The 27,620-nt window shown below is 40.7% G+C and overlaps 1 protein-coding gene across 25 annotated transcripts in view; it reads left to right on the top strand.

The window, feature by feature from the left end:
- The window catches only part of NRXN3 (neurexin 3), a 1,015,491-nt gene that overhangs the window by 329,497 nt on the left and 658,374 nt on the right, over positions 1-27,620 (top strand). For all 25 annotated transcript variants that reach the window (XM_051806312.1, XM_051806340.1, XM_051806317.1 and 22 more), the window contains 2 exons: positions 900-1,338; positions 6,760-7,143. In XM_051806312.1, coding sequence (XP_051662272.1) covers positions 900-1,338; positions 6,760-7,143 — 823 coding nt within the window. The remainder of the gene's footprint in view (positions 1-899; positions 1,339-6,759; positions 7,144-27,620) is intronic.

The raw sequence follows: 27,620 nt of genomic DNA, 5'->3' as shown, positions 1-27,620 counted from the left end.
AATCAAATGTGTATATACTATACGTATTAGACACAAAGTATTTTAAAATAATAACTCCTTAGAAGAAATGAGTCTTCAGTAGTATCACAGAACATAAATACAATAAAAATTGTGTTAGTTGCAGAAGTGCTTTTGCTTGCTGTGTATGCCACTTCTGGGTTTAGGAAGCATGGAGGGGGTTGAGAGGAAGTACAGTTTGCAAATATTTCAGTTTTGTGCTTTCTCCAGTTCCTGCCTGTGTGAGAATGGCATGGGGCAGAGAGGAGTCTGCTTTCCAGGAATTAATTCTTGTACCTGTTTGTGCATGTAGTGATATAAGATTCCTTGATAAGAGAAATTTTAAGTCTTTTGTTTATTTTTTTCTTTAGGAGCTACAGGGCAATCAGCAGTTCACAGCAACTTGCTGAAATTTTTTTGCATCTCTCTCCTAGTAGTTAAATGGGCTTGTAGGAATAATAGCGAAATGATAGTGGTGGTACTGAGTTCCCTGCTGTGGCTAGTAGAGATGGACATGGAGGTTACACTTTGTTATGTATTTTGTATGGGATTTATGCAAATATAACAGCATGATACCAGACATACACTGGATTTTTTGTACAAAGGCTTTTACAGCTGAGTGGGCCTGTGGTAGAGTTAATTGTTCTTAGTGCCTTTCAGTTAAATATTCTCTTCTGACTGCTTATGTGACCTATAGTTATTGCAAAGTACCCGTTGCTGTCATTTCTATACACACTCCTGGTTCAGCTCTCTCACTCTGTCTTGATGTCAGACTCTTGCACTGTCTCCTTTCTGCTCCCCCCTGCCTTTTGGAAGAAGTTTATCTCCCATGGCTGAAAGTACCTGGGGTATTTGTATTGTATGCAGGATTGATGTATGATGCTTTTCCTTGTGTCTGGCAGGTTGTTTATAAGAATAATGACATTCGTCTGGAGCTGTCTCGCTTGGCACGGATTGGTGATACTAAGATGAAGATCTATGGGGAAGTGAAATTCATATGTGAAAATGTGGCTACGCTGGATCCCATCAGCTTTGAGACACCTGAGGCCTATATTAGTCTGCCTAAGTGGAATACCAAAAGGATGGGCTCTATCTCATTTGACTTCAGAACCACTGAACCTAATGGACTGATCCTTTTCACCCACGGCAAGCCTCAGGAGAGGAAAGATGCCAGAAGCCAGAAAAATACAAAGGTAGACTTCTTTGCAGTTGAGCTTCTAGATGGAAACCTCTACTTGCTGCTGGACATGGGTTCTGGGACCATCAAAGTCAAGGCCACCCAGAAGAAAGCCAATGATGGAGAATGGTATCATGTGGACATTCAACGAGATGGAAGATCAGGTAGAGTGATGACTGTTTCTTAAGCAGATTCACGTTTCAGGTTCAGACCTAGGGCTGTGTATTAATTCTCAGAACCTTCAAAACCTGTTAGATATGAGTCACCTTCTTAAAAAAGCTTGGTGCTACTCCAGTGATGTTTATCCAGCAAAGCAAAGATGTGATGACTAGATTTAGTGTGAACTTTGGATAGCACATCCAGAGGCAGTCTATTAATGTTTTATTCACAATCCTCGGATATTCTGGATCTATCTTTTCAATTGCATGCATAGTTATAGTGATGAATTCTTTATAGGCCATGGTAAGGTTTAAGGTCCTCAGAACCACTGTTCTCACTTTGACAAATTTCACTGGTCTCATTTGGGTTTCTGCAGCTGGTGTCTGGTCACGAGGAAAATAAAAGTAATGGACACAACCAGACACAAAATTATGCTAACAAATCAACATTTTCACCCTATTCTGTTCTGGAGTTCTGCATCTCTTCTGTTTCTTTTAGTATTTTGTAGTTTTCAGTTAGGCTTCTTTACATCTTTTGGATGCCAAATTCTAATGAGTCAACATTCAGTGGATGTTCCTTTTTCTTGCCTTGCAGCTTCTCATTTTCAATTATGTGTTTTTGTTTATTTCTAAAAATACACCTACCTTGTAATTACCAAGAGGTATTTTGTTTGTTTCTAGTGCTGAATATCAAGCTAACATACTCATGATGTGCTCTGAAACTGTGGAGAACAAAAATGATCAAATACTGCAACTTCATCTTGAGAATATGTGAACAATTGTAGTCGATTTTTTTTCTGAACCATTGGGATCTCAAAGCCTTCCCTTCAAAGGAAATTTTGCTTACATTTGCAAGTGGATTTGGGTTGTCTGGTGATCTCCAGATGATAGTTTTAGATCCCAAACTTGATTTTTCCAGTTGCTGAATACCGTCAGTACAGAGAACACTGCTACAATTTTCTTCCCCTGAGTTTTAAAAAGAGCTGACTTTTAGATACCATGCAAGGCCTAGCTGTTTGAACAGGTCTTTGCCTGAAGCTATTTTTTTCTTTGATGATGTGAGTAGTTTCTTTGTATTTGGCATGGTGCTCTACTGGGACTTAATATGTGTGGTTATATATTGCTATCTCCTAAAGACATCGATAGGGACATTTTACAAAGGAAGCCATAAATAAATAAGTGGAGCTTTGATTTCTTTAGAATTGCTAAAATTTAATTAGCCTCCAAGGATAAACTCAATTAGTTTCATTCAGTACTGACTTGAGTTTTGCTTACTCACTTGGTGACTGTCTCATCCCTGAAGAGACAACTGCAGAGGGAGAAGAAAAGAAATGACACTAGGCTCTCCACAAAGAATGTTTGTAAAACCCTAGGAACAGGGACACATGTTCATTTAAACTAGGAGGGTGTGACAGACAGCACTGCTAATTGATGAATGAAACTGTAGAACTGACTTGTTTGTCACTTGGCAGGGAGATTTGTGATGTTCTGGACATTGATTAGAGGTAACAAATTTTGAATTAGAAACACTTTTCTCAGTAGGAAGGAACATGTTTGTATGTTCTGGTCCCTTTTTTTTGTTTTTCTAAAGTATATTTTCTGCTGACAGTGAATACTTGGTTAATGATCCTAGTGACTGATGTCTTGTGTCTTGAGAAAACCAGGGTACTGGCATTCCTTTCTTTACATCATACCTTTAGCAAGCATCAGTCACTCTTATTCAGTGACACTTGTGATTGACATGAGAAAGGAGTTCTGGATCTCTTCTTGTTTATTCCTTGGCTTTTCTCCCACATGTGGAGTGGAGAGTGGTTACACCTTGAAGATTTTTCTTTTCCCCACAATGTGGATGCCTGTCATCTAGAAACTGAATTAATGAATTTACTTAATTGAGGCTAACAACAGCCATTTGGGTTTAATGAGCTAGTGACCTAGAGGTTCTGATTTTCTTTACTAAAACAGACTTTGTTAGGTGTCATCTCTCCCCTTCTTTTTCCCATTTCTCTGATAATCCAAAACTTCAGGTTCTTCTGAGCTTAGTAAAATAGCCTAAAAATCCACATATTCCCTATTGTGATGCACTAAGGCAGGAGCACTAGCGCTGTGGGAGCTTGGCAGTCATGCTCAGATAACCTCTGGCACTTCTAGTCCCCTTAGGCCTTGTGTATGCTTTGGTCTGAGTTGGCTGCCAGAGCAAGAAAAACTGTTTTTGTCTCTCTACGCTGACAAAAGCTGGTAGCAAGGACTTGGGCACCTAGTGTCCTGTAACCCTTCTGTCTTTGGGGAAAGCTCCCACAAAGTGTTCACAAAACCTGTCACAGTTTCTAGCTGGGGAACCGTGAGCTTGCTACACAAGACAATATTTTTAGCTGGTCATCAGCTACACAACATACATGATGTCCCACCCACTCAGACACTAAACATCTTACTGGAAGGTTTAATGTACAGTTGCATCAGTGCACTGCTTTGTATGCCAGCTCTGCCCTCAGTAACTGTGGTATTTTGCTCTGTTAGTTCTTTAATCTTGCATAAAGTGCCTAAGGCGCTGGAAAGGAGATGCTTGGATGCGTCTGATTTCTCACGATGGATTTGGATCAACTTGGATCTACTCTAAACAGAGTTGCAAATATAGGATTTCGGGGGGGTGGGGAGGGGAAGGATGTCAACTCATGCAAGGGCTTCTTCCTAGGGTAGGGTCAATTCAGAATTTCTCCTTCTTAGCTGGTTGGTCTTAAAAATGCTGTGCAGCCAAACTAGTACCATCTCCTTACCGGAATTGTTGCAGAGTGGAAAACACTGGCAGAATGTTTCGATTTCTCTCTAGCCTGTTTCCATTCATCATCTCACCATCTTTCTCCAGGTTTTATACTTCTTGGTATCCCACATTTCTTGTCCTTTAGGGGGTTTCTTTACCTTTGTGGCTTTTACAGGTGATATTTTTTCTCTCTGTAGTAGCAGCTGTCTAGAACTCAGTGTTCCAGTATTTCTACAGGCTGTTTTTGAGAAGTAGCAACAGAGATGCTGGAAGGGGGGCTGCAGTTCCGTGGCTCTGAGACACATTGCCTGTGCGACTGTATGTGTATTGTCATGTGTTCTCTTTTCTTACTTTGTAAAAGAGAAAATGCCTGTGGTGCTGCAGCTTGTTTTTACAAAATGATTCATCAAATAACTATTGTTCTCTTTGAGCCTTTAATTTGTAATGCCTGTGTTGCTTCTGACACTCTGCTGCCTCTGACGTTATTCCTCAATTATTCCTGAACATCACACACATGAAATACCTCCTGTTTGTGTCGTATGTGCCATTCTCTTAAGAGGACACCTATTACAACTGAGAAAAAAGTGCGTATACATGTCTATACTTTCTCACAGAGACACAAAACAGGGCTAATTCTATTAACTCTCCCACCTTATTTTAGGGGTGTAGATAAAAATGCAATTATGTGAAATTAATCTTAAAGCTTGGATAAGTGTCTCTGAAGACAGACTATCTTAATGACAGGGCAATTGGATGTGATGATTTATAACTAGGGAGAGTGAATTGCTGATTTTTAGATGAGTGTCTGATGGGCAGATGCCCCTATCACGGAAGCTGCTAAATGCTCTTCAGAAGAATACACTGCTCTGGGATGTGAGAGATGTGCATTATGTTTTCCGTTTTTCTTTGGATGCACTGTCTGACCTTTAACAAATAATTTTGCTTTTCTGTATCTGTTTCATATATTCTTATTTACTTATGTATTACATGTTCTGATTATTTTATGTGCTGGGACAATTTCTTGAAATATATAGGAATGGTCTCAGTGCAGTATGCCCACATATTGCTTGGAGTGTATGGAAGCTACTAAAGTTTTAATAATAACTGTTCTTCAGAGATAACCTTTGTCTCTCTCTACCTCAATTTTCCTCTTTATAAAATGGAAATTAGAAAACTTTCTTTGTAAAATCATAGAATATTTTACTTTGGAACAAACTTCTGGAGATTTCTAGTTCAGTTTAGACTTTCTTCAGGGTCGTGTCAGGATGGTGATTCCACAGCTTCTCTGAGGTTTCTGTTCTCATGTTTGACTCTTCTTGTGGTGAAAAATGTCCTTTTCTATGGAGTTGGAGATTCCCTTGTGTGGTGGTTTAGGAATAGTACTTCCCAATTTAGTGCCTCCACCCACGCTCTCCAAACCACACTGCTGCTCGCTTGCTTCCCCTCCCCGTCCCCCCTGTGGCAGACTGGAGAGGAGGATTGGAGGCACAAAAGGTGAGGGTCATGGATTGGGATAAGAACAATTTACTGGAAACAACAATGGGATAAAATGAACAGTAGCAGCAACAATTTTGGTAACAAAAGTGTACAAAAGAGTGATTCTCATGCAAAAGTGCTCGCCATGGAGCTTGACCCAAGCGCAACCACACCACCCTGACCACTCCCTCTGGCTGGGCACTAGCACCATGCCACCATTCCCTCTGGCTTGGAACCATTGTTGCCCCGCTGCTCCAGCTGCTTGACTGGAAGGAATACGTTTGACTGGAAGGAACCCCTTCTCCTGGCAAGATAGCCCCTCTCCCCCACCCCTGGCAATGATGTGAGATCCCCCTTCCTGGCTACTGCAAAAATTAACCCTGTCCTGGCTGGATACCTTACTGCAACTTGTAATCAGTGTCTCTTGTCACTACAAGTGCACAATGCTGACTCATGTTCAGATTGTTGCCTGCCACATCTCCAAGTCCTTTCCTGCAGAGTTACTCCTTAGCCAGTTGGTCTGCAACCTGTACATGAGTGTGAGGCTATTCTGACCCCGGTGTAGGACTTTGTATTTTTTGTTTTTGATTTACATCAAATATTGCTATCAGTCCTTTGATCCACCTTGTAAAGGTTTCTTTGAATGGTAGCCTAGTGCTTCCTCCAATACACCAACTGTTGTCCTCAAGTTGATGTCACCTACAAAACTGATGATGTCTATTTAGTTCCATCATTCAGGTCCAGGTTTGGAGGTACTGATTAAGTGTTTTCTGAAAGAGCTATGTAGTGTGAATTACTATTCTTTTGCTTATCTTTTTTCTCTCCAGTCCTATATCAAAATCCTGTATGTTCTCAGTAAGTCTTTGCTTTACTGGATGAATACTATTGAATAATGCTCAGTTTTTACATATTATTTAGTCATTGCACAGTTATGATTCTGACTTTATAATGCAATTTGGGATACAGACACATGATCTTCAGTCACTGCAGGGAAGTACTTAGGACCTATAGTTCAAGAGGAGACAGAACTGTGTGAGAGACACACAGCTAACATATCTGCTGGAATTGCATTTGGATAGGGAGGAATCTTTACTCTCCTATGCTGAACCTTAAACCTCACTCAGTTATTGGAAAAAAGTGAGCTAAACTGAGACTGTAATTGAAAGCATTAATGCCTTCTTATCCTCCTCATTTAGGTACTATATCAGTGAACAGCAGACGCACCCCATTCACCGCTAGCGGGGAGAGCGAGATCCTAGATCTGGAAGGCGACATGTACCTTGGTGGGCTGCCTGAGAACCGGGCAGGACTCATCCTTCCCACAGAGCTCTGGACAGCAATGCTGAACTATGGCTATGTCGGCTGTATCCGAGACTTGTTCATTGATGGCAGAAGCAAGAACATCCGGCAGCTGGCAGAGGCACAGAATGCCGCAGGAGTCAAGTCCTCCTGCTCCCGCCTCAGCACCAAGCAGTGCGACAGCTACCCGTGTAAGAACAATGCAGTGTGCAAGGATGGCTGGAACCGCTTCATCTGTGACTGCACTGGCACTGGCTATTGGGGGAGAACATGTGAGCGAGGTAAGTCAAGTTTTCTGACCTCATTTACACAGAGCTGAAGGTGTGCATGAGAAAGAGAACAAAATCCAGTGTTCTCGTGAGACTTTTCCCTGCCCTTGTTGGTCTTCCCAATGCTAAAGTCCACTCCCTACATGCAGACGACTTTCTTCCCTGATTGTTTCCTCCCAGTTTTTCTACCTTCATTTCATTAACTTTGCCACTTCACTCCCTAAGTCTTCTGAAGACCTTGTCTTCAGGTTCCAGAGTTTCTTTGGCTAAGTATGGTTGTGTCCTGAGGCAGAAAATGCAGATGCATGTAAGAAGTCTCAAACAAATTTCTGGAAACAGTATCAAGTGTGAACTTAAGTTATGGAGATTTTTCTTGCATAGGACAGATGATGAATCCCAGTTCTATCTAGTCTTGCTCTTTTTCTGTCTATGGTAGAATTTCCCTGATGGCTGTTTATGAATAAAGGCAGCTAATGAGATAGTTCTAACAACAGCATATCTCTGAGTTCACCTCTGATAGGCTAAATCTGTAGGAGATTGATGGAAGATTTTCTGCATCTTATTTGTGCTTACTCTGAATGGTGATTTAAAGACATATAACTGGAGATATGAGGCCCAAGTGCTGGTAGGCAGGCAAAACTTCGTGTGTTCTAGACCACATGGAAAGGAATTTACTAATGTAAGATATCTGAACTATATATTTCTCAAAATATTTAGGTGGTTCCATTAATTGTTGTTATCCTTATTATGCTGCTGCCACCATCAGAATGAGGTAGGTTAGTGACTTTAAAGAAAAAGATGAAGGTAGGATCATTTAGAAAAGAAAATACTCCCTATATTGAAACCAATCTTTCTGTTAATATTTGGCACTGCATTTGGGCTGAACTGCATTCGCGGTACACCCAAGAATTAATTGTAAACCATTAGCAGAGTCTTAAGGCTTTCAGCCCCTTCTTTCTATCACCTTGCTTGGCACCATGGTTATAGCACACGTCTTAGAATTGGAAATTCAGATATTTTTGAGCTTCTGTTGTAAATATTTGAGCAACTCTTTTCCCACTCAGTGTCCGCCTTATGCATTTTTTAATATTGATTGTAGTAACATGCCACTTATGAGAAAGAGCATGTAAGTAAGGTACAGTGCATAAAATATTAGGCAGAATTGAGATTTGTAATTCATTCTCTCTCCACAGAATTTTCTTCTTTGTAGAAAGTTTTTGTTAATGACCAAAATTCTTTAATAGACTTTATGGGATTTTTAGGTTTTAGATCTGTGATTTTTCATAAAGCTGCTCACAGCCAACAAGTCGTAGCATGCTGCCCTAAGTTGCCAGTGAACCATCAACACTGACCAGCTCTGTGATTCAGGAGTTTCTGAACTCTGTCTCATGTTCATCTCCTGGACCTGGCTCACAGAAGAGAATCCAAAGCTAAACAGTGACATAAAGAACAGGATTCATCTCATGTACCTTTAGATATCTACAGTGTTAGCTTTTACTTCTTTTATTGTCAGTGAAAAGAAATCAGTAGGTTAAAGGCATGTAAGCATTTTAATTTGTGAGAAATGAATCTCAAGTCTGGCTTAAGATCCATAACTTGACTGTGTTGTGACGAGCATCAGTGTGAATTAGAAGGATACATTTATGAATGCATGTCTAGTGTGGAAACTTGAGGTCATGATAAATATGTTTTAGATTCAGAGTGTATTTAAGGTAAACAAAACTGTGACAACATAAAAGATGTATGCAAAGGTCCTAATCCTGAGAAACTCATTTTGTCTGTAATCAGAAACTATAGTCCCATTACTTGTTTAGTGCCAGTGTCAGGCAAAACATGGCCGGAATGCCCGATGTTCCTCGGCAACGCAAGAAGCGGCTCACAGGGAATAAATATTTGAGACTGGAGAAATGAAAAAAGTTGTACAAATCGAAGTGGATTTGACTCCAGAGCATTTACTGTGGTGTTACATAGCAGGCTCATACTGCTCTGATACAACTGCTTGATGTCAGACAACTGATGTCAGATTTTGCCTCCGTGAACAGAAGCGCTGCAGGCTACTAATGATAATACTTTTAATTCTCCTGGGCTGACACCCAAGGACTATTGCAAATCCTGACTTCAACTGGCCTGTGATCCAAATACTATTGGAAGGAGAAAAGTTGAGATGTAGACTGAGAATGGAATCAAAGTGAGAGATGCTGCCATGCCACAGTGGCACTGCTGCATTGTGACTAATGAGCTGGCATGGGACAGGGGCAGCCAGGCTGGCTTGTAAGGGGAGGGATGAAGATGGAGCAGGCTAGATCTTCTAATAGGGGACATCTACTGACCTGCTTTTCCAGTCTGCCATCTGTTATCTATAACTCTCACTTTATTTGGTTCTTACACTTCTGTCCTGTTAAAAGAGGAGTGTAACTCCTGCAGCCCAAGATGTAGGATAAAGGGTTAAGGGGCAGGGGAGCTTGAATAAAGAATCTTCTATGCTTGGTGACTATCAGGAAAACCACTCTTTATCACAAAGCAAAACATATACTTAACATTTAGTTAAAGTACTTAAAATAGAAAGGACGTATGTACAGCTTTAGGAAGAAAAGCAGATGACTCAGTTGTTATTGATGGTAAAGTCTATCTCCCACTTTCCAGGTATAGGATTTCTACATTTATAATGCTGCATTTCTCATATGTTTTATACTTTGCCGTGTGAAGGACCATTATACATTTAAATGGACTCAAAAAGCAAATTGACTGTGTCGGTTAAAAAAGAGGTTTGTGTTCCTTTTAGTCATGGTGAAACAGAACAAATACACAGTATGCAGGAAACTACCTCTATCTAAAGCTTGTGGGAGTTTGTCTTGTCAGTGAAGTAACACCTCTGTGTATTCAGCCAGTTACAGTGGATGCAACATGGACTTTGGTTGCAGTGATCTGCTCAGGCAACGCAGATAGAGAAACCTTTCTGTGACTGGAGTTTGATAGAGCACAGAACAGAGAACGGCTGCCAAGGCCTCAAATTCATTCTTACAATTCCAGTACCTAATAATTCACTTGGTATTGGTAGTGGTGTAAGCAGACAAAGGTGTTATCTGTCTTAAAGTGTCATAATTTCTAATAGTAATAGTAGTTTCTCCTTGGGGTAATTGAAATTTCATAGAAGAGATGGGGTGAGAAATGAAAAAGACCAGGTTGTGCTGAGAGGATATGAAAAGTGCAGTGGGGTTTGTGGGCCAGACATACTCGATGCCAGGCTGTGAGGCTAAGCAAAGGCAGCAGCAGCAAATTCCCATTTCACACCTCCCACCACAGGCTGTGCTGACCAGGTAACACACTGTTAGTTATTTATTTTCTTAAATCCTTACTTTCTGTCCTCTGCTATCTTTTCATAATGGTTCTCTACTAACCAGTCTAACTCAGTGTGACAATATTGCAAATCATATGTGAGAAGAACCTTCTTAAGCCACTGTGAAAATTAAGGAGCTGCTATAAACATAGCAACATTTGAATGAGTTTCTGAAATGAGAGATTCCAGAGCAGCTGTTGGAAGGAAGCAGTGGTGTGACTGTCCACCAGGTGGACGTGGCTGTCCGCCAGTGGAAATAACACTGTTGGCTTTGCAAATAGAATGGACTATCATGGCGTGCTTCTTTAGATGCCTTGGATAAGTACTTTTAAGATAAAAAAGTAGAAGCCTGTCAATGAGGACTTGTACTAAATGTCTCCATTCCCCATGAAGTCAGAGAAGGGAGGTAGTTGCTTCTCAGGAGAAATCCAAAGCAATAACATCATCTGCTTGCCTCCTGTTGTTGATTTACCTGTTTTCTTTTATTGCTTATGTGGAGATTCTGGTCTGATAATTCAGTATTGCTGCACTCCAGAAGTTAATTCCCTGTGCTGCAAAGGAGTTAACAGTGCCAAACTCTGAGGCTACTGGACTGAAAAAAAAGAGGATGTCTTGTTTGGGAGGGATGAGGGGCACAAAGCAAAGAAATAAAAGGAAGCTAATAGACACAATTCCTTCTGTAAGTGATGCTCTGACTGCCTTGGAGTGTGGTCACAGTCTCACCTCCCCCTGCTCCCTCAGCTCTCCTGCATTCCTGTTATATGTGGCAAAGAGAAAGATTTAATCATGTCAGAAAGACCCCTAAAATGAATGGTAGCTTTTGGATTTTTCTTAACGGAAGGGCAGGCACAATGAAGTGGAAGTTATAATTACAAGTGCACACTGAGACTTTGTATGGAGTTTACTAGCCTCGGGTTGTGATGTGCTGGTCATTAGGGAAAAAACTTGGTGCCTGTACTGTTGGTAGTACTTAATCATTCTTGCATCCTATTATTATAGGATATACTCTATTATTTTAGAAATAATAGAGTACCAGAGAAATGCCTGCAGCGCCGTGTCTCTTTTCTGAGTACCTTGTTTCAACAGGTCTGCTGTTTTGCTAGTTAGTTTGAAATGGAGGACCTAAAATATGTGCAATCCCCTGGGAATGCTACCCAAATGCTTTCTGATCATGAGTCGTTGGGCAAGCTTTGAGATAAGTGACAAGAAGATTCTTCCAATGCAATGGGATGCTTCCTCCTGTTGCATGTGAGCTGCCTTCCCAAATTGAGCCCAGTAGAAATTAGGGTGAGTTGCAAGTCTTGACAGCAAGAAGGGCTGGAGGGCTCTTGTGGACGTGCAGAAGACTGGGAAGGGTTAGTGCGGCTACTGTGAAGCATCTTTGGTGTTTTTTTAAGTACTTAATGTCTTCTTTACACTTTGCCTTCCAATTTGTAAGTATTTGACATCAGTTGCAACATCAGATCACTACAGCTGCCTGTTAATTGGACTTAAGATGTCAGAGGTAGGAGCTGGGATCTGGCTCATGGAGGATGACGTACCACTTTGCTGTGATTACAAAGGACCTCCTCACAACTTGTGGACTTTAAGGAAAAGGAACCTAAAGCCCTGGCATTAAACAAGCAGAAGGGGGCCCCCTGGTGGTCTAGTGGTTAGGGTGCGGCGCTCTCACTGCCACGGCCTGGGTTCAATTCCCGATCAGGGAACCCCTCCGGGCGGATGGAGCTCGTCAGCCCTGTAAGGCCATCCATCTAAGAGAAGGTCACTCTAAACAAACCTACGTCCTGAGGACCTCGCTGCCACTGTCCAAGCTCGCTCGGCCCCGGCAGATGAACCTTAGGATTAAAGGGTGGGCTCAGTTCAGCACACACTGTGTCTCACCTAAAAAATCCACTGCGCAGGCTCGAAGGGTAATGACCTTTCCCAAATCTTCGTTCGCGAAGACTGGCCATACGTACACAAACAAGCAGAGGAGGGGACTGGGTGTTGTACTCAAATTAGCTATTTTCTGTAGCTGCAGTGGAAATGCCATGGGCTCAAAAAGATGCATGAGGTCTGCTTGGTGGATCCTAAAACCTCTGCATGCTTTCCTTCTACTGAAACACGGTGACAGGGACTGCAGAGGACAAAAGCCCAGGAAGGACACAGAGCAAAAGACAACTGAAAATCAGATAATTTTAGGCCAGTGAAAATCAAATGTTGATCACTCACTTTTTAATGCTTTCTCCTGCTTAATTGACTTGATTGGAGTTTGGAGGGTTTTTTGTTTGTTTGTTTGTTTTTGGGGTTTTGTTTGTTTTGGTGTTTGGTTTTTTGTTGTTGTTTTTGTTTTTTTTTTAGGGGTTGTTTTTTTCATGTACTGATAATATTGGAAAAGACAGGTTGTTATGAGACTTCTGACCATTTAAGACTGAAATAAAAGACACTGAGGTTTAGATTTTAAACCTCCAAAGTTAATTGCTCAGAACTGGAAGTAGCCTGAGTCCTTTCCAGGTAAGGAGGACAAAACAGCCATTTCCTTTGTTGAGTGGCACCCAGTATTCATTGCAGCAAGACAGAAATACCTCATTCCAGTTCTTCTCCCAAAGGCTGGAATCAGGAGTCCTTCCTGTTTGTATCTGCTCATGGATGGACAACTAACACCTTGAGAAAACCTGGCTTTTTCTGTGTTTTGTGGCATAGTGCCTATGAGCAGCGATATACCTGCTGGTAACAACACTGATGTTGAGCATAGGGCTACACATTTTATTATCTTTGCAGCAGAGTTTACTAAGAATGACAACAGACATCTGTCCATTATGTATGCAATAAAGGGAGATGTTGCAAAATTACTGGTAATTAGAAATGCTACAAAATCATTTACTATGTAGTATAAGTGCTGCATGCTTTGCTGTCTCAAGTGCAGGTATCAGCACAGATTTCTTTTTTGTTTTAGTGAAGATGTTTGATGATGATTACGTCTTTGAAGGTTTGCTTAAAACAACTCAAATGTGTTGATGGATTTTGGCCTGTCCAGACCTCCTGAGTCTGCAGTGAAATGCTGGATAACTGCTGAGAATAGATTTTCCTATAGTAATGATGGTTCCCAGGAATGATAAACACATTAGGAGAAAGTCTTTACTGCAGTGTTTTAATGCTTTTAATCCTTCCTAGATCTTGAATAGTCAAAGACTTTAGGAAAATCAAAACATCAGAATAATTCTTATGATTTCATAATATAAAGGGAAAGATGTTAGAAATCGGGTCTGTTTTGGACCTCATCTATTTGATGCCTAAAATGGGAGAAAAAAATATCCAAATAATATTAGTATAGATAAGGTAGAGAGCAGTTCTTTAATGAAAGCTTTCAGGTGCATGGAGTACATAGGTGCACACACACACAGAAGTCTCACACTTTTATAACTTTAACTAGTTACCATTTCTAGTAGGTACATCAACCCTAAGACCACTCTTGCTCCAAACTGCAGGAAAAAATACTCCTTCTGAATTTAGCAAAAATTTTCATGCAATACTTTCATATCCATTTCAATTTTTCTCATTAATTTTATAGTAAAATCTTCACTAATGTGATCTGAAGAATGTTAACTTTGCTAAAGGCATTTGTGTGAGAAGTTCATTTTCTCACTAGCCATCAATCCATTTGTAACACTATTCCCTTTATGGCTGGCCCAGGCAGCTATGTCTGTGGGAGATGCTGTTCACAGTCCTGCTCTTGAAACACGGACTTGGGCTTTATGTGATTAGCTCCTTTGTATCTCTCCATAATGACTGGGTGTCAGAGCAGAAGGCTACTGTTGTTGCATAAATGCTGGATTATTCTACTGTATTAGGCTTTTGTGTATCCTCCATTTTATAATCCTTTCCTTACCTTCCGTGGGGTAACTTCTAACATTGAAACAATTCCCAAGATGCTCATGAGATGTTGTGCTAGCTCCAAGAAGGACAGTGCAACCACAGTGGGGCTTGTAAGGGAAGAGAAAAAATATTCAAGAACAATTTCAAAGTCTCTCACTTCTGTGGATTTATATTGAGATCCTTACCACTCATTATAACTTTTTTGTCCATAGATGTACATATTCAGTCAAAAGCCACTCTGAATATATGTGCTTTATAACTACAAGTAACTGCGTTTGTTGCCTTGTAATGCCTTTGTGATATCCTCAGTACAGAAGAGTGTGCAGTTAATTCAAAAGTCAAGGTGATTATATCTGTTTGGAAAAAGACCATTTCATGGTCTTTATGCTGTTGAACTTTAACTTCGAAGAGTCTCATTGATGTGATAATCTCCAACAGCACCTGCTGAGCAGCTGGAAAATCTGAGACCGTATAAAAACCAACTATTGTCTCTCCTATATTGTATAATGTTATAGGTATGACTTTTTTATCTGTGTGCTCTTTCAGTTTCTTCATCCTGACTCCATCATCATAAGCTCTTGATATTTAAGGCCACTCCTGCCTTCTGTGCTGCATGTGAATTTGTTAGTACACCAGGTGCTTTTTATCTCATCTGAATATGTTAGCTTATGGCACAGAAAATAATTTCTCTAAAATTCTGTATTTTTGGCTGTTTATTGCTGAGTGTAACTTTCCCAAGGTCCACCCAGTTCAAGAAATATGATTACCCAAAACTGTATTAGATTTTGTGTACTGTCAGCTCCTGTAAAAAGCATTAGAACAACAACAAAAAAGATGATGGGTAGACAAGTAAGAACATTTGGTTAATGCTTTTTAGAATCTTATACTTTTATTAGTGTAGGCTTCTTCTACAGGAACAATATTGTAACGGTGGTTTTTTTATCTGCTGGTATATAAATGACAGCTCAGAACAATGCCTTCTCCTTAATATAAGCCACAAAATACACCATATCTATAAGCCAAGGCGTAATGTTGTTTAGATAACTCTTAGATTATGGACAGCTTGTCATAGCAGGTGAGTTTGCCTGAATATCATGGTGTCACGGTTTGACCCCAATGAGCAACTACATAGCATGCAGCTGCTCGCTCACTCTCTCAGCAGTGGGATCAGGGAGAGAAACAGAAAAGTGAGATAACTTGTGAGTTGAGATAAAGACAGTTTAATTGGGAAAACAAAAGCCACGCATAAAAGCAAAGCAAAACAAGGAATTCATTCACCACTTCCCACGGGCAGGCAGGTGTTCAGCCATCTCCAGGAAAACATTGGCTGTATCACACATAACAGTTACTTGGGAAGGTAAGCACCATCACTACAAACAACTCCTCCTTCCTCCTTCTTCCCCCCACTGTATATACTGAGATCAATGCCTTGTGGCATGGGATATCCCTTTGATCAGTTGGGGGTCAGCTCTCATGGCTGTGCCTCCTCCCAGCTTCTTGTGCACACGCAGCCCCCTCATTGTTGGGGCAGTATAAGAAACAGAAAAGGCCTTGGCTCTGTGTAAGCACTGCTCAGCAATAACAAAAACATCTCTATACTATCAACACTGTTTTCAGCACAGTTCCCAAACACAGTCCCGTAGTAGCCACTGGGAAGAAAATTAACTCTACCCCAGCCAAAACCAGCACACAGGGGAAGGTAGAATTTACTGAAACTTGGATCATCTGAAGTGGTAAGTCATCATGAGGGAAGGAAATACATTTTCACCTTTTCATCATAGCTTTCCTGGGTAAACTTCCAGCAAGACATATAATGGCATGTCACATGGATCATCTAGAGTGAGCTTACTATGGGTATGCATCATGTCTGTTCCAATTTCTCAGGTGTCCAAACTGATGACACTGGGTGCAAGAATTGCTTCAGACTACCTTGTATCTTTGAGCCTCTCATAGCTCAGTGGCTGATCTCAGTCTCTGTGACTTCATACCTTGCTTCCTTTCCATACCCTCCAATCAGACCAGTTTGTGTTTCTGCTGAGACTGCCAGTTGTCCCTACGATTAAAGGAAATATCTTGATGGAAGAGACCAGGATGAAGTAGATTCATTTGTCATGAAAAATTATTTCCAATATTTAAAATTACTATATAGACCTTGGAGATGTTATCTGTGAAATTAGCTTTCTCTATCTCTCTGCTTTGCCTGGTCGAAGCCATCAAGCTGAAAGGCAGGCACTGGCACAGTGCATTTTCTGTCTCATTTCTTTTTCTCTATTCATCTCAGGGGGAGAGGAAAGACTTGGCATTCATGATGCTCCCTTAATTGACTCTTTCTCCATATGGAGATAGGCAGTCGCCTCTTGGACACTTTGATTGATTAGATGAGGCTATTATGTGATATGGAAAGGATATGCAAAAGCACAGCCACCACCACAAGCATGGAAAGATCCTATTTCGTGGTGTATATTGGCTCACCCTGACCTGCTTGCTTTGTCTGCCTTCTCTAATATGCAGTTATTGCACAGAACAGCCCACTAGGTACCAGACTCCAAGGCGTGGCTCTCCAGAAGGGAAAGCACTCTCACTCTCTCTGCTTAAGGTCTGAGAATGTGTAAAGGAAAGATAATTTTCATCATGTTTATTTATTTCTTAACGGCATCCTCATTTTTTTTCCTGGTAATTGAGAACAAGGAGGTTAAAACTGGGAGATAAAGTGCAGGAGAGGGAAACTGTATCTTGATTATCAAATCTTAATATGAGTTTCAGAGTGACATCCTGCTTTGTGATGATTATAGGTGGTGAGTAGGTGGGTAGATCAAACATAAAATTTGGGAGATATCCATCACATTAATGCAAAAGTCTTCCCACTAGAGAGACACAGCAGCAAGGAGGATGTACAAGAAAAGCAGCTTCATAATAAGTTCTCTTGGTCTCATGATGCTTCCATTTTTTATGTCCTGAAGCTGTTGACTTCTGAAGTTCTGCCTGTTAAGGCAAGGTCTCCTTGTGGTCAACCTGGTCCCTTTGGGTAGGGGATACCTACCACCCTAATCTTGTGTTCTTGTGATCAACTTAGCATTTTTCCATTTCTGAACAAGGAGGAATTGTAATCCTTCATATTGTGATACCACTAAAGGGAGCAAAAGGATAGGGCAGGTTGAAGGAGATTATCATTGGAATCAAAGCACCAGACTTTAGGATTCAAATGGAGTCATGAGGAATTAGACTTTCAAGTCTGACTGCCCCAATACCCCCAGGTCCCATTTCAAGCTGCTGAGAAAGAAAAGATGTGGTATTTTAAGCAGTGATTTTTTTTATCCACTACCTTTCATTAAATGAGTAAAATGGAAAGTGACGATTCGGCCTTCAGTTGAAAAGCATGTTGGATTGATGGCTCTGGGAGCCCTAGGCTTGTGCTTAGAATGAGAAATATATAGAGAGTACCTCTCCTTTATATACCTTATTTATCTCTTGGAGAAGTATTTGCATTAGAGATTAGAAGATGGGTCACTCTTCCTGACTTGCCTGGTCTTTGGTAGAGCTACAGAGTAGAATGGTGAAAGTAGGAGCTCTTCTTCTGTAGCTCTGATTTCCTCTCTGTTGTGTGTGAGACTGCTGGAGACAGAAAGAGCTATGAGGCAGCTTAATGCACCCAGCCCAGGGACATAGCAAGAGGGTTTGAGCTGAGCAGAACAAAATGGAGTTTGTGCTGCAGGTATCATCTGCCACATGAGAGCAAGATCTTCCCCTGACAAGTGATGGGCAAAAGGCATGCACTTGCTAAAGAGTGGGGAGGCAAGAATACAGAAGCCACCTCAAATGTTTTATAGTTCTGTTATTTATTGATTGATTTTAAATCTCTCTGTCATAAATGATTGTGACTGAAGACAAAAATTAGGCCAAAGGAAAGACTCTTGACATATTAAGAAATTTCAAAATATCTGTAGTCCCTACACTAGTCTTGGTGTACAGGTTCTGATTCCTAGAGGTGGAAACCTAAGAGCTCAATGCCTAGTTGTGGAAACATCCAGGTTTTCTTCATTTTTTGACCATCACCCGATTGAAGTTCTTTTCTGTTGCAGTCTGACTTTTTGGTGCAAACCCCAAAAGTCACTGATATCCCATTTCTGCTGGTCAGCTTTCATGTTGTCCAATTTGTGCAAATTTCCTTTATTCCTGCATTTGTGTTTGATTGTTCTGTCCTCTTGAAGGACTGACCAGTGCTGAATTTTAGACTTTTTCTCCCTGTCAGGTGTTACTGGAGGATGATTTAGCAATGCAGCCATGGTGCTTGCCTCAAAGCTGTGTTTTTAATAATTCCAGCTTTTCTTCTTATTAAACACAGAGTTGGTCATCTGAGGGGGTGGATAAAGTAAGGTGCAGGTAATAATTGGCAGGTTACTTTTCCCCAGTCCCACTCTGATGCTCAGAGCATCACTGTGGTGTGAAGGAGCTGCCATTAGCCACCTTGGTGAAGGAGGTGGAGACAGTCCAGAGTTCAAGGGGATGGAGATTCACTCCTGTCCCAGTCTGTTGCCCTCTCTTTTACTGAGGCAACATCATGGTTCTGTATCTTGTTCAAATGCTTGTGTGCCATTCCCCTGTGCTGGATTCTTTCTGCCACCTTCCAGTTTGATCAAATTTCACTTCCCAATTTGGTGCAGAAGAGCAAGGAACATCCTGGAAGATTTCCTGAGATGTGGGAAAAGAGAACAAGGAAATCAGTAAATAGATCTTTGTCAAAAGAAAGGATGGTATCTTTGGTATCTTTTTGTTTATTTGTTTGTCATTTTATAGCCTGCAAGCTTTTTGGATAAAGTAATTATGCAAAACAAAATGGATTAAAATAAAGAAAAACAGAAATGATTTATTGTGCTATTTTTTAAATGGCTCACTTTGTTTTTGCTTTATCTTTTAATTTTTGTATTTAAAGTCAAAGGCACTTGGTCTGCTTTAAAAATAATCAAACCATAAAGGGATACTACAAATAGCCATGTCGAAGAGTAATGAATCCAGCAGACAGAAGGACTTGTGTCCAAATAAAAAAGGCAGAAGTGTAGGCTGGAATTGGTATTGACTGTGCAGTGTGCACAGTGCTAATGGACCTGCAGAAGAAACAAGAACATTGCAGCCATAAAGTGAAAACCTTGTCTGCTGTGAATACAGATGAGAATGGGAAAAACAGTGCTTTATGGGACTGCTTTTGCACACATGGTCTCTTGAGCTCACCTGCTTATAAAGTCAGAGTGACAGGATGTAGATTAGCAATCAGCATCCTCATTTAGCCATTTCTCCCCAGGCTGATTTACGCTACTGTGATTTCTTTTTTCTTTTGTCTTTTCCTCCTGTCTGAAGATGACTTGCTGAGCACATCTATCCTGTTTTACACTGTTGAGGTTTTTTTGTCTGTTTTTTTTTTTTTTTTCTGAGAGAAACTGTAAAAGTTAAAATGCAGGTCATTTACCTTTCTTTGTGTGTCTGTGTGTGTGTTACCTACAGTTCATACCGTAGTCTGTGCTACCAGCTAAGGCTCAGTCAGTAAATCTTCCCTGGGAAGCAGCTTTGAAACAGCTGCCGTGTCCCTTTTACTGTGAGTTGGTTTTTCCCAGGCACCCTTTCACTCAGATTGTGGAGAGATACTTATCAATGTGCTGCATCAAAGTGTTGATCAAGAAAATCCTTTTAAACTGAGTGGCACCCATAACTTTCTTTTCCCATGTTGATCCCTTGAAAGGCAGTATCCTGGTAGGCACTGAAGAGATTGTGCATGTCAAGAACTATAACTCAGCATCTGTTTGGGTGCCTGCAGGAAGCTGTATATTATGTTATTCCTGCGTCGACATTGTTCCTGGATTACATGCTTGAGAAACTTCCCAGTGAAGGCTTCCTAGGGGAGCTTCAGGGCAGCAAGGAAGACCACTCAGATACAACTGGGAGTGAGGATCCTGACATTAGGCTTGTTTGTATTTGGGATTGAGATGTTTTCAGTACTGAGGTGAGACAAAAATGTTCAGGCAATGAACTGTAACCCATCTGACGCTGTTGATGTGTTGGCAGTGGAGTTTAGGCTGTTCTCTGCCGTAGTGTTGTGGGGCCCGCCAAATCTCACAATATTACCCCTCTGTAGAAGCCAGAGATGGGGGTGAGTGAATTTTTGTACCTTTCCGTACAGATAACTCACGGGGGAACCTTCAAATTAAACTGAAACAGGCAAGGTCATAGCTGGGAGAAAGCCAGGAAGTTGCTGACCTCTCTACCTGTCTTTGGGCTATCAGAATATGCTAAATAAACACACATTATTTTTTATAAGGGTACAAATTGATAATCCTATACAAACAAGTGCCATTTTTTTTCCCCGTATGTAAAGTATTTCCAAAAGGAAATTGATATAATAATTTTACATTTTGGGAAACTGTGATATAGAACGATTACTACAGTAAAATTTAAGATAACAAAAGTCATTAGCCACAGACCTTGACTCTGAGGGGGTTTAATTTACTTAACTGGGATTTGAGTCTCTGAATCTAAGATATCAACTAATTTAGTTGTTAGACTCTTAGGTCACTAAGCTACTTTTTTCCACCTTGAAGAAGCTATCTGATGTCTCTAAAATAATACTCGTAGATCTCTGCAGACATGGTGGTATAATCCTGGGATATTTGGTTAGAAGTTCCTAGAGATAAATACTTGTATACTGTGATAGGATAGAGATAATTCATATCAGAAGCAGAGTTCCTTCATCTCCTCCTCTCCTATTTTCCCACTCAAAAGAGCACTCATGAATCACTTTAGCCTTTCAGCATGCAATAATGAAAAGCTGATTACCATACAGCTCCCCACGGGTCAGCCTCTCTCTTACCCAGCATTGCACTCACTCAACTATCATCCCCTATGTGTCTGATCAAAATCCAGGGGACTCCAATACATGGAGAAAGTTAGTAAAGAGATGCTTATAAGACAAACTGAAATTGTACAAGACTTGAGGAACGAATGAACACTAAGAAAATGTTATCTGACAATGAGAGCTAAAAGACACAGTGATTTCCCCTGGACCAGAGGTAAAAGCACAATGAGTGCCATTACGTAGAAATATTTTAAAACTGCCTTACAGGTGCTGTGCAGGTGTGTTGCGATGTATCGGGCACAGAGTGTCCTATGCTACAGTGTGTGTAGTCTTGTTTGCTTTGCAAGACTGTCTGCTGACTGTTACAGTGTCAACACTTGCAGATGAACTGTGAGCATGGGCAGTTGTGTCATGTCAATTCAGCATTACTGCTGGGCTAATGAGTGAGAAAGTCTGATCACGGCTTCTCACAAAACAAGCCTTGACATATATGGGACATCACTAATTCAGTGCTTCACAAAATTATACAATATAGACATGTCTTGGGATTCTATTTCTGGCTTATATTACTATAGACAAGTTCATTTTTCTGTGCCTTCTCTAGCTTCAAAAAAATCCCAGATACTTAAGACTTTCCAAAATCAGAGAAGGGTTGCAATTTTAAAAATTAGTGAGTCACTAAGAGCTTCAGATTCTAGGACAAGAAAAGCTGAAGGCCAGCAAAATGCTAATTTTTGTTAATCTTCAACCTTCTGTTTCATAGTTTTTCTTAAGCTTAATGGACAAGAAACTTATTTTTGTGTTATCTAACTCATTTTCCTATTATTGCTACTTGTTTCATAGTATTTTCAGTACAGAAATGGGGAAGCTCTTGATTTTGTATATTAATAATTTGAGTTCATATCCCTGTAAGAACAACATGCAAAGCATCACCAGCTGGGCAATGGAGATGATTGTCCCACTCTGCTCTGCACTGATGTGGCCTCCCCTTGAATATTGTGTGCAGTTTTGTTCACCATCTAAGAAAGACATTAAACTATTAGACAGTGTCCAAAGGAGGGCAGTGAGGGTGGTAAAGGGCCTGGAGGGGAAACCATATGAGGAGCAGCTGAGGTCACTTGGTCTGTTCAACCTGGAGAAGAGGAGATTGAGGTGAGACCTCATTGCAGTCTACAACTTCCTTGTGAGGGGAAGAGAAGGGGCTGGCACTGATCTCTTCTCTGTGGTGACCAGTGACAGGGCCTGAGGGAATGGCCTGAAGTTGTGTCAGGGGAGATTTAGGTTGGATATTAGAAAAGATTATTCATCCAGAGGGTGGTTGGGCATTGGAACAGGCTCCCCAGGGAAGTGGTCACAGCACCAAGCCTGCCAGAGTTCAAGATGCGTGTGGATAATACTCTTGGGCACGTGGTGTGACTCTTGGGGATGGTCCTGTGCAGGGCTAAGGGTTGGACTTTATGATTCTTGTGGGTCCTTCCAACTCAGCATATTTCGTGACTCTGTGATTCTGTGAACATTGCCTAGACCAGAAATGTGTATTAAAAATCCTTAAAGCTCAGAGATTTTCTTTTAAAATATCAATGACTTTCTGTCTTGTACTACTTCTCTATGCTGGCAATGCTAATGCAATCCTTGTGTGGTTGTTGAGACACAGTGCTGTATTTTTTTGAGGAACACACGCAACCTTTTGCAGATAAAATGCTGTAGTATTTGGGACACTCCAGGGGAAAAAACTTTCTAGTTTCTTTGATGTTGTAAAGGCAAAATTATTCATTGCCCTTTCTAAAGCACTAAACAAATGATGAAATTTTGTACGGTGTGTCAATGATTGGCTGGATGTATTTAACTTGATAGTGATATGAGATTTACAGAGCACACAAGAAAGGATCCTTAAACAGTTTACCCATTGACCTTTGCCAGGATAATAAGCCTGAATATCAACTCCTCACCAGTTAAATTGTGTAGTAATGAAGTGACATTGGATACTCAGCTACCTCCATGCTAGTGAGAAGTAGTCCTAGTCACATGAGTAGAAATATGTATTCAAGAAATATGAGTATAAAAAGTGTAAAGAGAGTGCTGTTGAGCAACTTAGACTGAAATCCAACAACATGAAGGAAATTGTCACAAAAAGTTGAAATATAATCAGGAGAGCTGGAATTATGGAGAAATATTAGAAGAGTTCAGTACATATTGCTTGGAAAAATAATAACCTGAGAGGAGGATGATGAAGCAGCTCTGATGAGAGGACTACCTTCCTAAGGAAGGGAATTTTTTATGAAAGTTCATAGGACACTAATTGTGGAATATTGGGTTAAATTCAGAAAGAAAAGTGATGAATATCATAGCATCCCACCAATGAGCTTGGTTTCCTTTTACTTTGTTTTGCTATAGCAGGAATACTAGAAAAGAGGAGGAAACCTCATAAGTTAGACACTGGAAATTAGGATGGCTAAAACAGCAGAGTAAGGCCAGGCTACTGTACACTTTAATGAAATATGCTTTGTAAGAGGGAAGGAAGGGAAGGGAACTCCAGAATCTAGCCAGCTCTTCTGTTTCTAGCTTGTATGGATCTGTGAAATGAATACCTCAGAATGATAACCTGGAAATGTCTTCCAGTTTCAAAAGACCTATTTTCCTTTTTGAATCCTCTTAATGACTGGATATGTTTTCCTAATTAGTATGTGAATAAGTTTATAAGACATGCAAGACACTGATTCCCAAAGTAGGTTTTGTTTGATTCTTATTGTAATTACTTGTTATAATAACTCATACTGAATTAGGAAAGGTTGAATAGTTAGTGGTTAATGGTGTAAAAATAACAACATTTTGATACCTCAGCTTCTTTTCTAGATCTTAAAGAATTGTGGAACAAACTCCATGTTTAGGCAAATTAGAAGCACTATTATGCAGCATGTGTTTCAATATCAGATGAGAAAAGAATGTTGTTAAGGAAAGTATTGTCAAATGCCGCTGTAGGGAAAAGCTGTTGCCAAAAAAACTTCAAATCCCAAACTCAGATCTCAATTGGAAGAGGTATTCACAGACTCATATGAGAAAGAGAAATATGGGAACGCAGAGCATGTGTTGCTTTCAGGTTGCTGGTAAAGGAGAACCTAATGTAAGGCTCATTCCCTCTAGCCAGTGTATGACCAGAAGAAACAAGTGTACTGGCAGATGGAGGATGGGGGCTTTTTCTTACTGACAGGCTGTCATCCCAAATATTGTTCATCAACATAAAACCCAAAAACAACAACAAAAGCACAGTCTACCATTTAGTTCGCTTGCATTTAGTCTTGCTCTGTCATGAACTTTGTTTGATCTTTGGCAAAGCAATTAGGTTCGAATGAATAAAGACAGGAAATACTGACTAACCTCAGGGTTGCCCCCTGTAGTGCTTAGGTCCCATCAACCCTTAGAGTAAAATCCAAATATGTAAGTAATGTGCTCAGGGCGTGAAGTGGCCATTCAGTAAGGATGGGGTTCAGGAGAGCCAGCGACTGGGGGGAAGCAGGGACAAGGTTCAGGTAGCCAGTAGTACCTGCCAGGAAGAGGATGTACCGGTCTCCTCTGTTGGGTGCAGGCTTGATCATGCTGCGGCCTTGAGCCTGATGCCCACATGAATATGAAATTCATAAAACCCACTTCACCATTTATATGCCATGTAGCGCCATATGTCATCATACAGCTGCAGTGTGTTGATGAGGCACTTTGGTGCTCTACCTAGGTGTGTTGCTTTTACATCAACCTCCTTCCATTGAACAGAAGCTCCTTTGTTGCCAGACTATATTGCTTTAAATTCTGTGCCTTGGTCTCTCCACATGTCTGTTTGCTCACAGGGTGTCCTCTGCTCTGTCCAAGAGTTTTGCAGGTCACTGTGCACCTAGAATCCTGTATTCTTTGTGTTGGCAACCTTGTACGTTGTGCAGGGAACTTTAGTGCCATGTTTAAAAGCTTTGGACTCTTGGGAGCTTCTCAGACTGGCCATCTATCATTGAGGGTTTTTTAAATTACCTTGATGGTGTTCTGTTGAGCTGTGTTAGGAGTGAGAAAAACACTGTGATTTCCTTTTCCAGATGCGGATGAAATTAGGGAAGTATGACAGTCCCACAGCAATCCTGCTGGTTTTGGTACCTTTGTTGGAGCACAGCTGTGCCCAGCAGCTGGTCTGGAATCAGGGAACCACGAAATTTGCACAGTTAGCAGATATAAATAGAGAATCTGTAACTATGAGAGATGCTTAACTCTGCAGTAAATAAATTCTAGTAAAAAAAAAGGCTAATTGAAATCTTAAAAAAACTGTCTTGTGCCTCAATTCTTCCCCTTTTGAGTCTCTCTCTATGTGCAGAATTTGAAAGAGAAACAGGTGTTGTATCTATAGAGTCTTAACATCTATGTTTCAAGTGATGTCAAGAGCAGTCCCCTTTCCGCTACAGATTTAGATTATTTTTAGGCTTGTGGATTACTTTCCAGTTTCCAATGGAATTATTGACCTCTTCATTATTTTGACTTGATATTCTGAGAATTTTTCACGGTCTGTCTGATGAAGAGTACAGCAAGCTGGCAGGTAGCTCTTGGATCATCCAAAAAAGTGGGACAGCAGCCCAGTTGTGGTGGACAGTGGGTTATGTCCCTGCACTGTCTTGGCTTTGCAGTGTGACACTGAATGAACTGGCTCCTATTTCTGTCTCAATTTCTACTGTGAAAGTAGACATTCCTGAGGACATCTTAATGGTTTCAAATTGTGTGGAGGACTTCAAATAATAGGAATCAAGGACAGGAAAGCCATCCTATTAGGAGACCTACTCTTTTTCCTCTTTGGTTAGAGTATGTTAGCTGCTTATTTTAGAAAACAGAATGTTCTTTGTGTTGTAGTGTAGAGCTGTGTCTAATCCTTTCCAGGTGTAAATTAGGAAATCTTGTTTTGAAACAGCCCTTACTGATCCAGAACCTGTGCAGACATGAGTGGAAATTTGGGACCTTGTCCAGTAAGTATAAGCAGGAGCTGGTGTCAGTGACACTGTGCAGAAAACTGACTGGGATTTGCTGTGTCTCTGCTTTTTCTTTCACCCCAGGAGGAGACACACTTCTGTTCAGTGTAACAAGTACTTCTCAGAACTAGTGGCATAAGTAAAGAGACAATTGCAGCCTCCTTTGCCATCTAATGGCCTCAGGCAGTATTGCCATCTGCTCCTCACTGTGCCACCAAAGTGTCTGAGCAAGTGCACCAATCTCTGAGGCCCACAGTCTCTGCCTCCCCATTGCCTGCTCTGCTCACTCAGCAGCTGCTGGCTCACTTGATTTGCTAAATTCCTATTAGCACCCCCTTTGGGGAAAAGCTTGACACTCTTTTTGTCTTCAAATAGACTTGAAATATATACTGAGGTGTATTATTTCCTTAATACACCTGAATATACACAGCTCTTCCTCCCTGAGGCTCCCTCTGTAGTCCCTCCAGGAACCCTTAGGAGAAAGCAGAGCATGCTGTTCCATACAGATGTTGTACTGAACTCTCAGGATCTTGATTGAGCATGGGGTGAGAGCCTGTGATTCACTTTATATTGAAAATAGAGAGAAGTGGCACTCTCTGTGTGCAAGAGAGGCTGCATGCCTGCTTCAGCAGGTGAAGAGCTTAGCATCCGTTTTCTCCAGTGATATGTGGAGTGATGGCTCATGAATTTCTAAACTCTTGAATGACTCTGTTAGTTGAAGATAATAGCAACTTGGAGGGAGAGTTATATGATGGAAGCTTTTTTTCTATATGTATCCTATGTACTTGTCTTTCATCACATCAGTCTGACAACTTTCACTGGCCCTCACTTTCACATTAAAAAGAGGAGTAAATTGAGCTGTCTTTGGTGATAATATGGAGTTAGATGCCAATGACCTGCCAGAACTGGATTCCAAATGTGTCTGTGTCTCACACTGCTCCTCAATACAAGGGTTCATCAGATTTTATTTTTTCTGTTTGCAACCTCCTTTTAATATATTTGGTTTAGTTTTCTAATTATTCTTAAGTGAGGATCTAATGTGTGTTGTTGAAGAGAGGTAAATGACATTCTTTCCTACTTTCAGATCAAATAAAAGAAAATCAGAAAGTGACGTTGAATAGATCTCAGGAATCCTAATTTGTGTCCTTCTGCTTTAGATAGTAGGCCAACATTATTAGGCCAGATTGGATGGAGCTTTGAGTAACCTGTTATAGTGGAAGGTGTCCCTGCCCATGGTAGATGGTTGGACCTAGATGATCTTTTAAGGTCCCTTCCAACCGAAACCATTCTATGATTCTGTGATTATTAGGGGGTCAGTGGAAATATAATAAGGAGGTACTATTATATATAGTTTAAGCAAAGTGGAAAAGGAAATACTGACCTGTTTGAATTAGATTCCTCTGTTTTTTGTGCATAGCAAGGGCTCAAGTTCTGCCCATACTTTAGTCACAAGGAAAGTGATTTG

The sequence above is a fragment of the Manacus candei genome, unplaced genomic scaffold, assembly GCF_025592945.1.
Source record: "Manacus candei isolate 608988 ecotype Guabito, Panama unplaced genomic scaffold, ASM2559294v1 h1tg000067l, whole genome shotgun sequence".
Lineage (NCBI taxonomy): Eukaryota > Metazoa > Chordata > Aves > Passeriformes > Pipridae > Manacus > Manacus candei.
The sequence above is the reverse complement of the archived record's forward strand: the minus strand, read 5'-3'. Positions and strand labels throughout refer to the sequence as shown.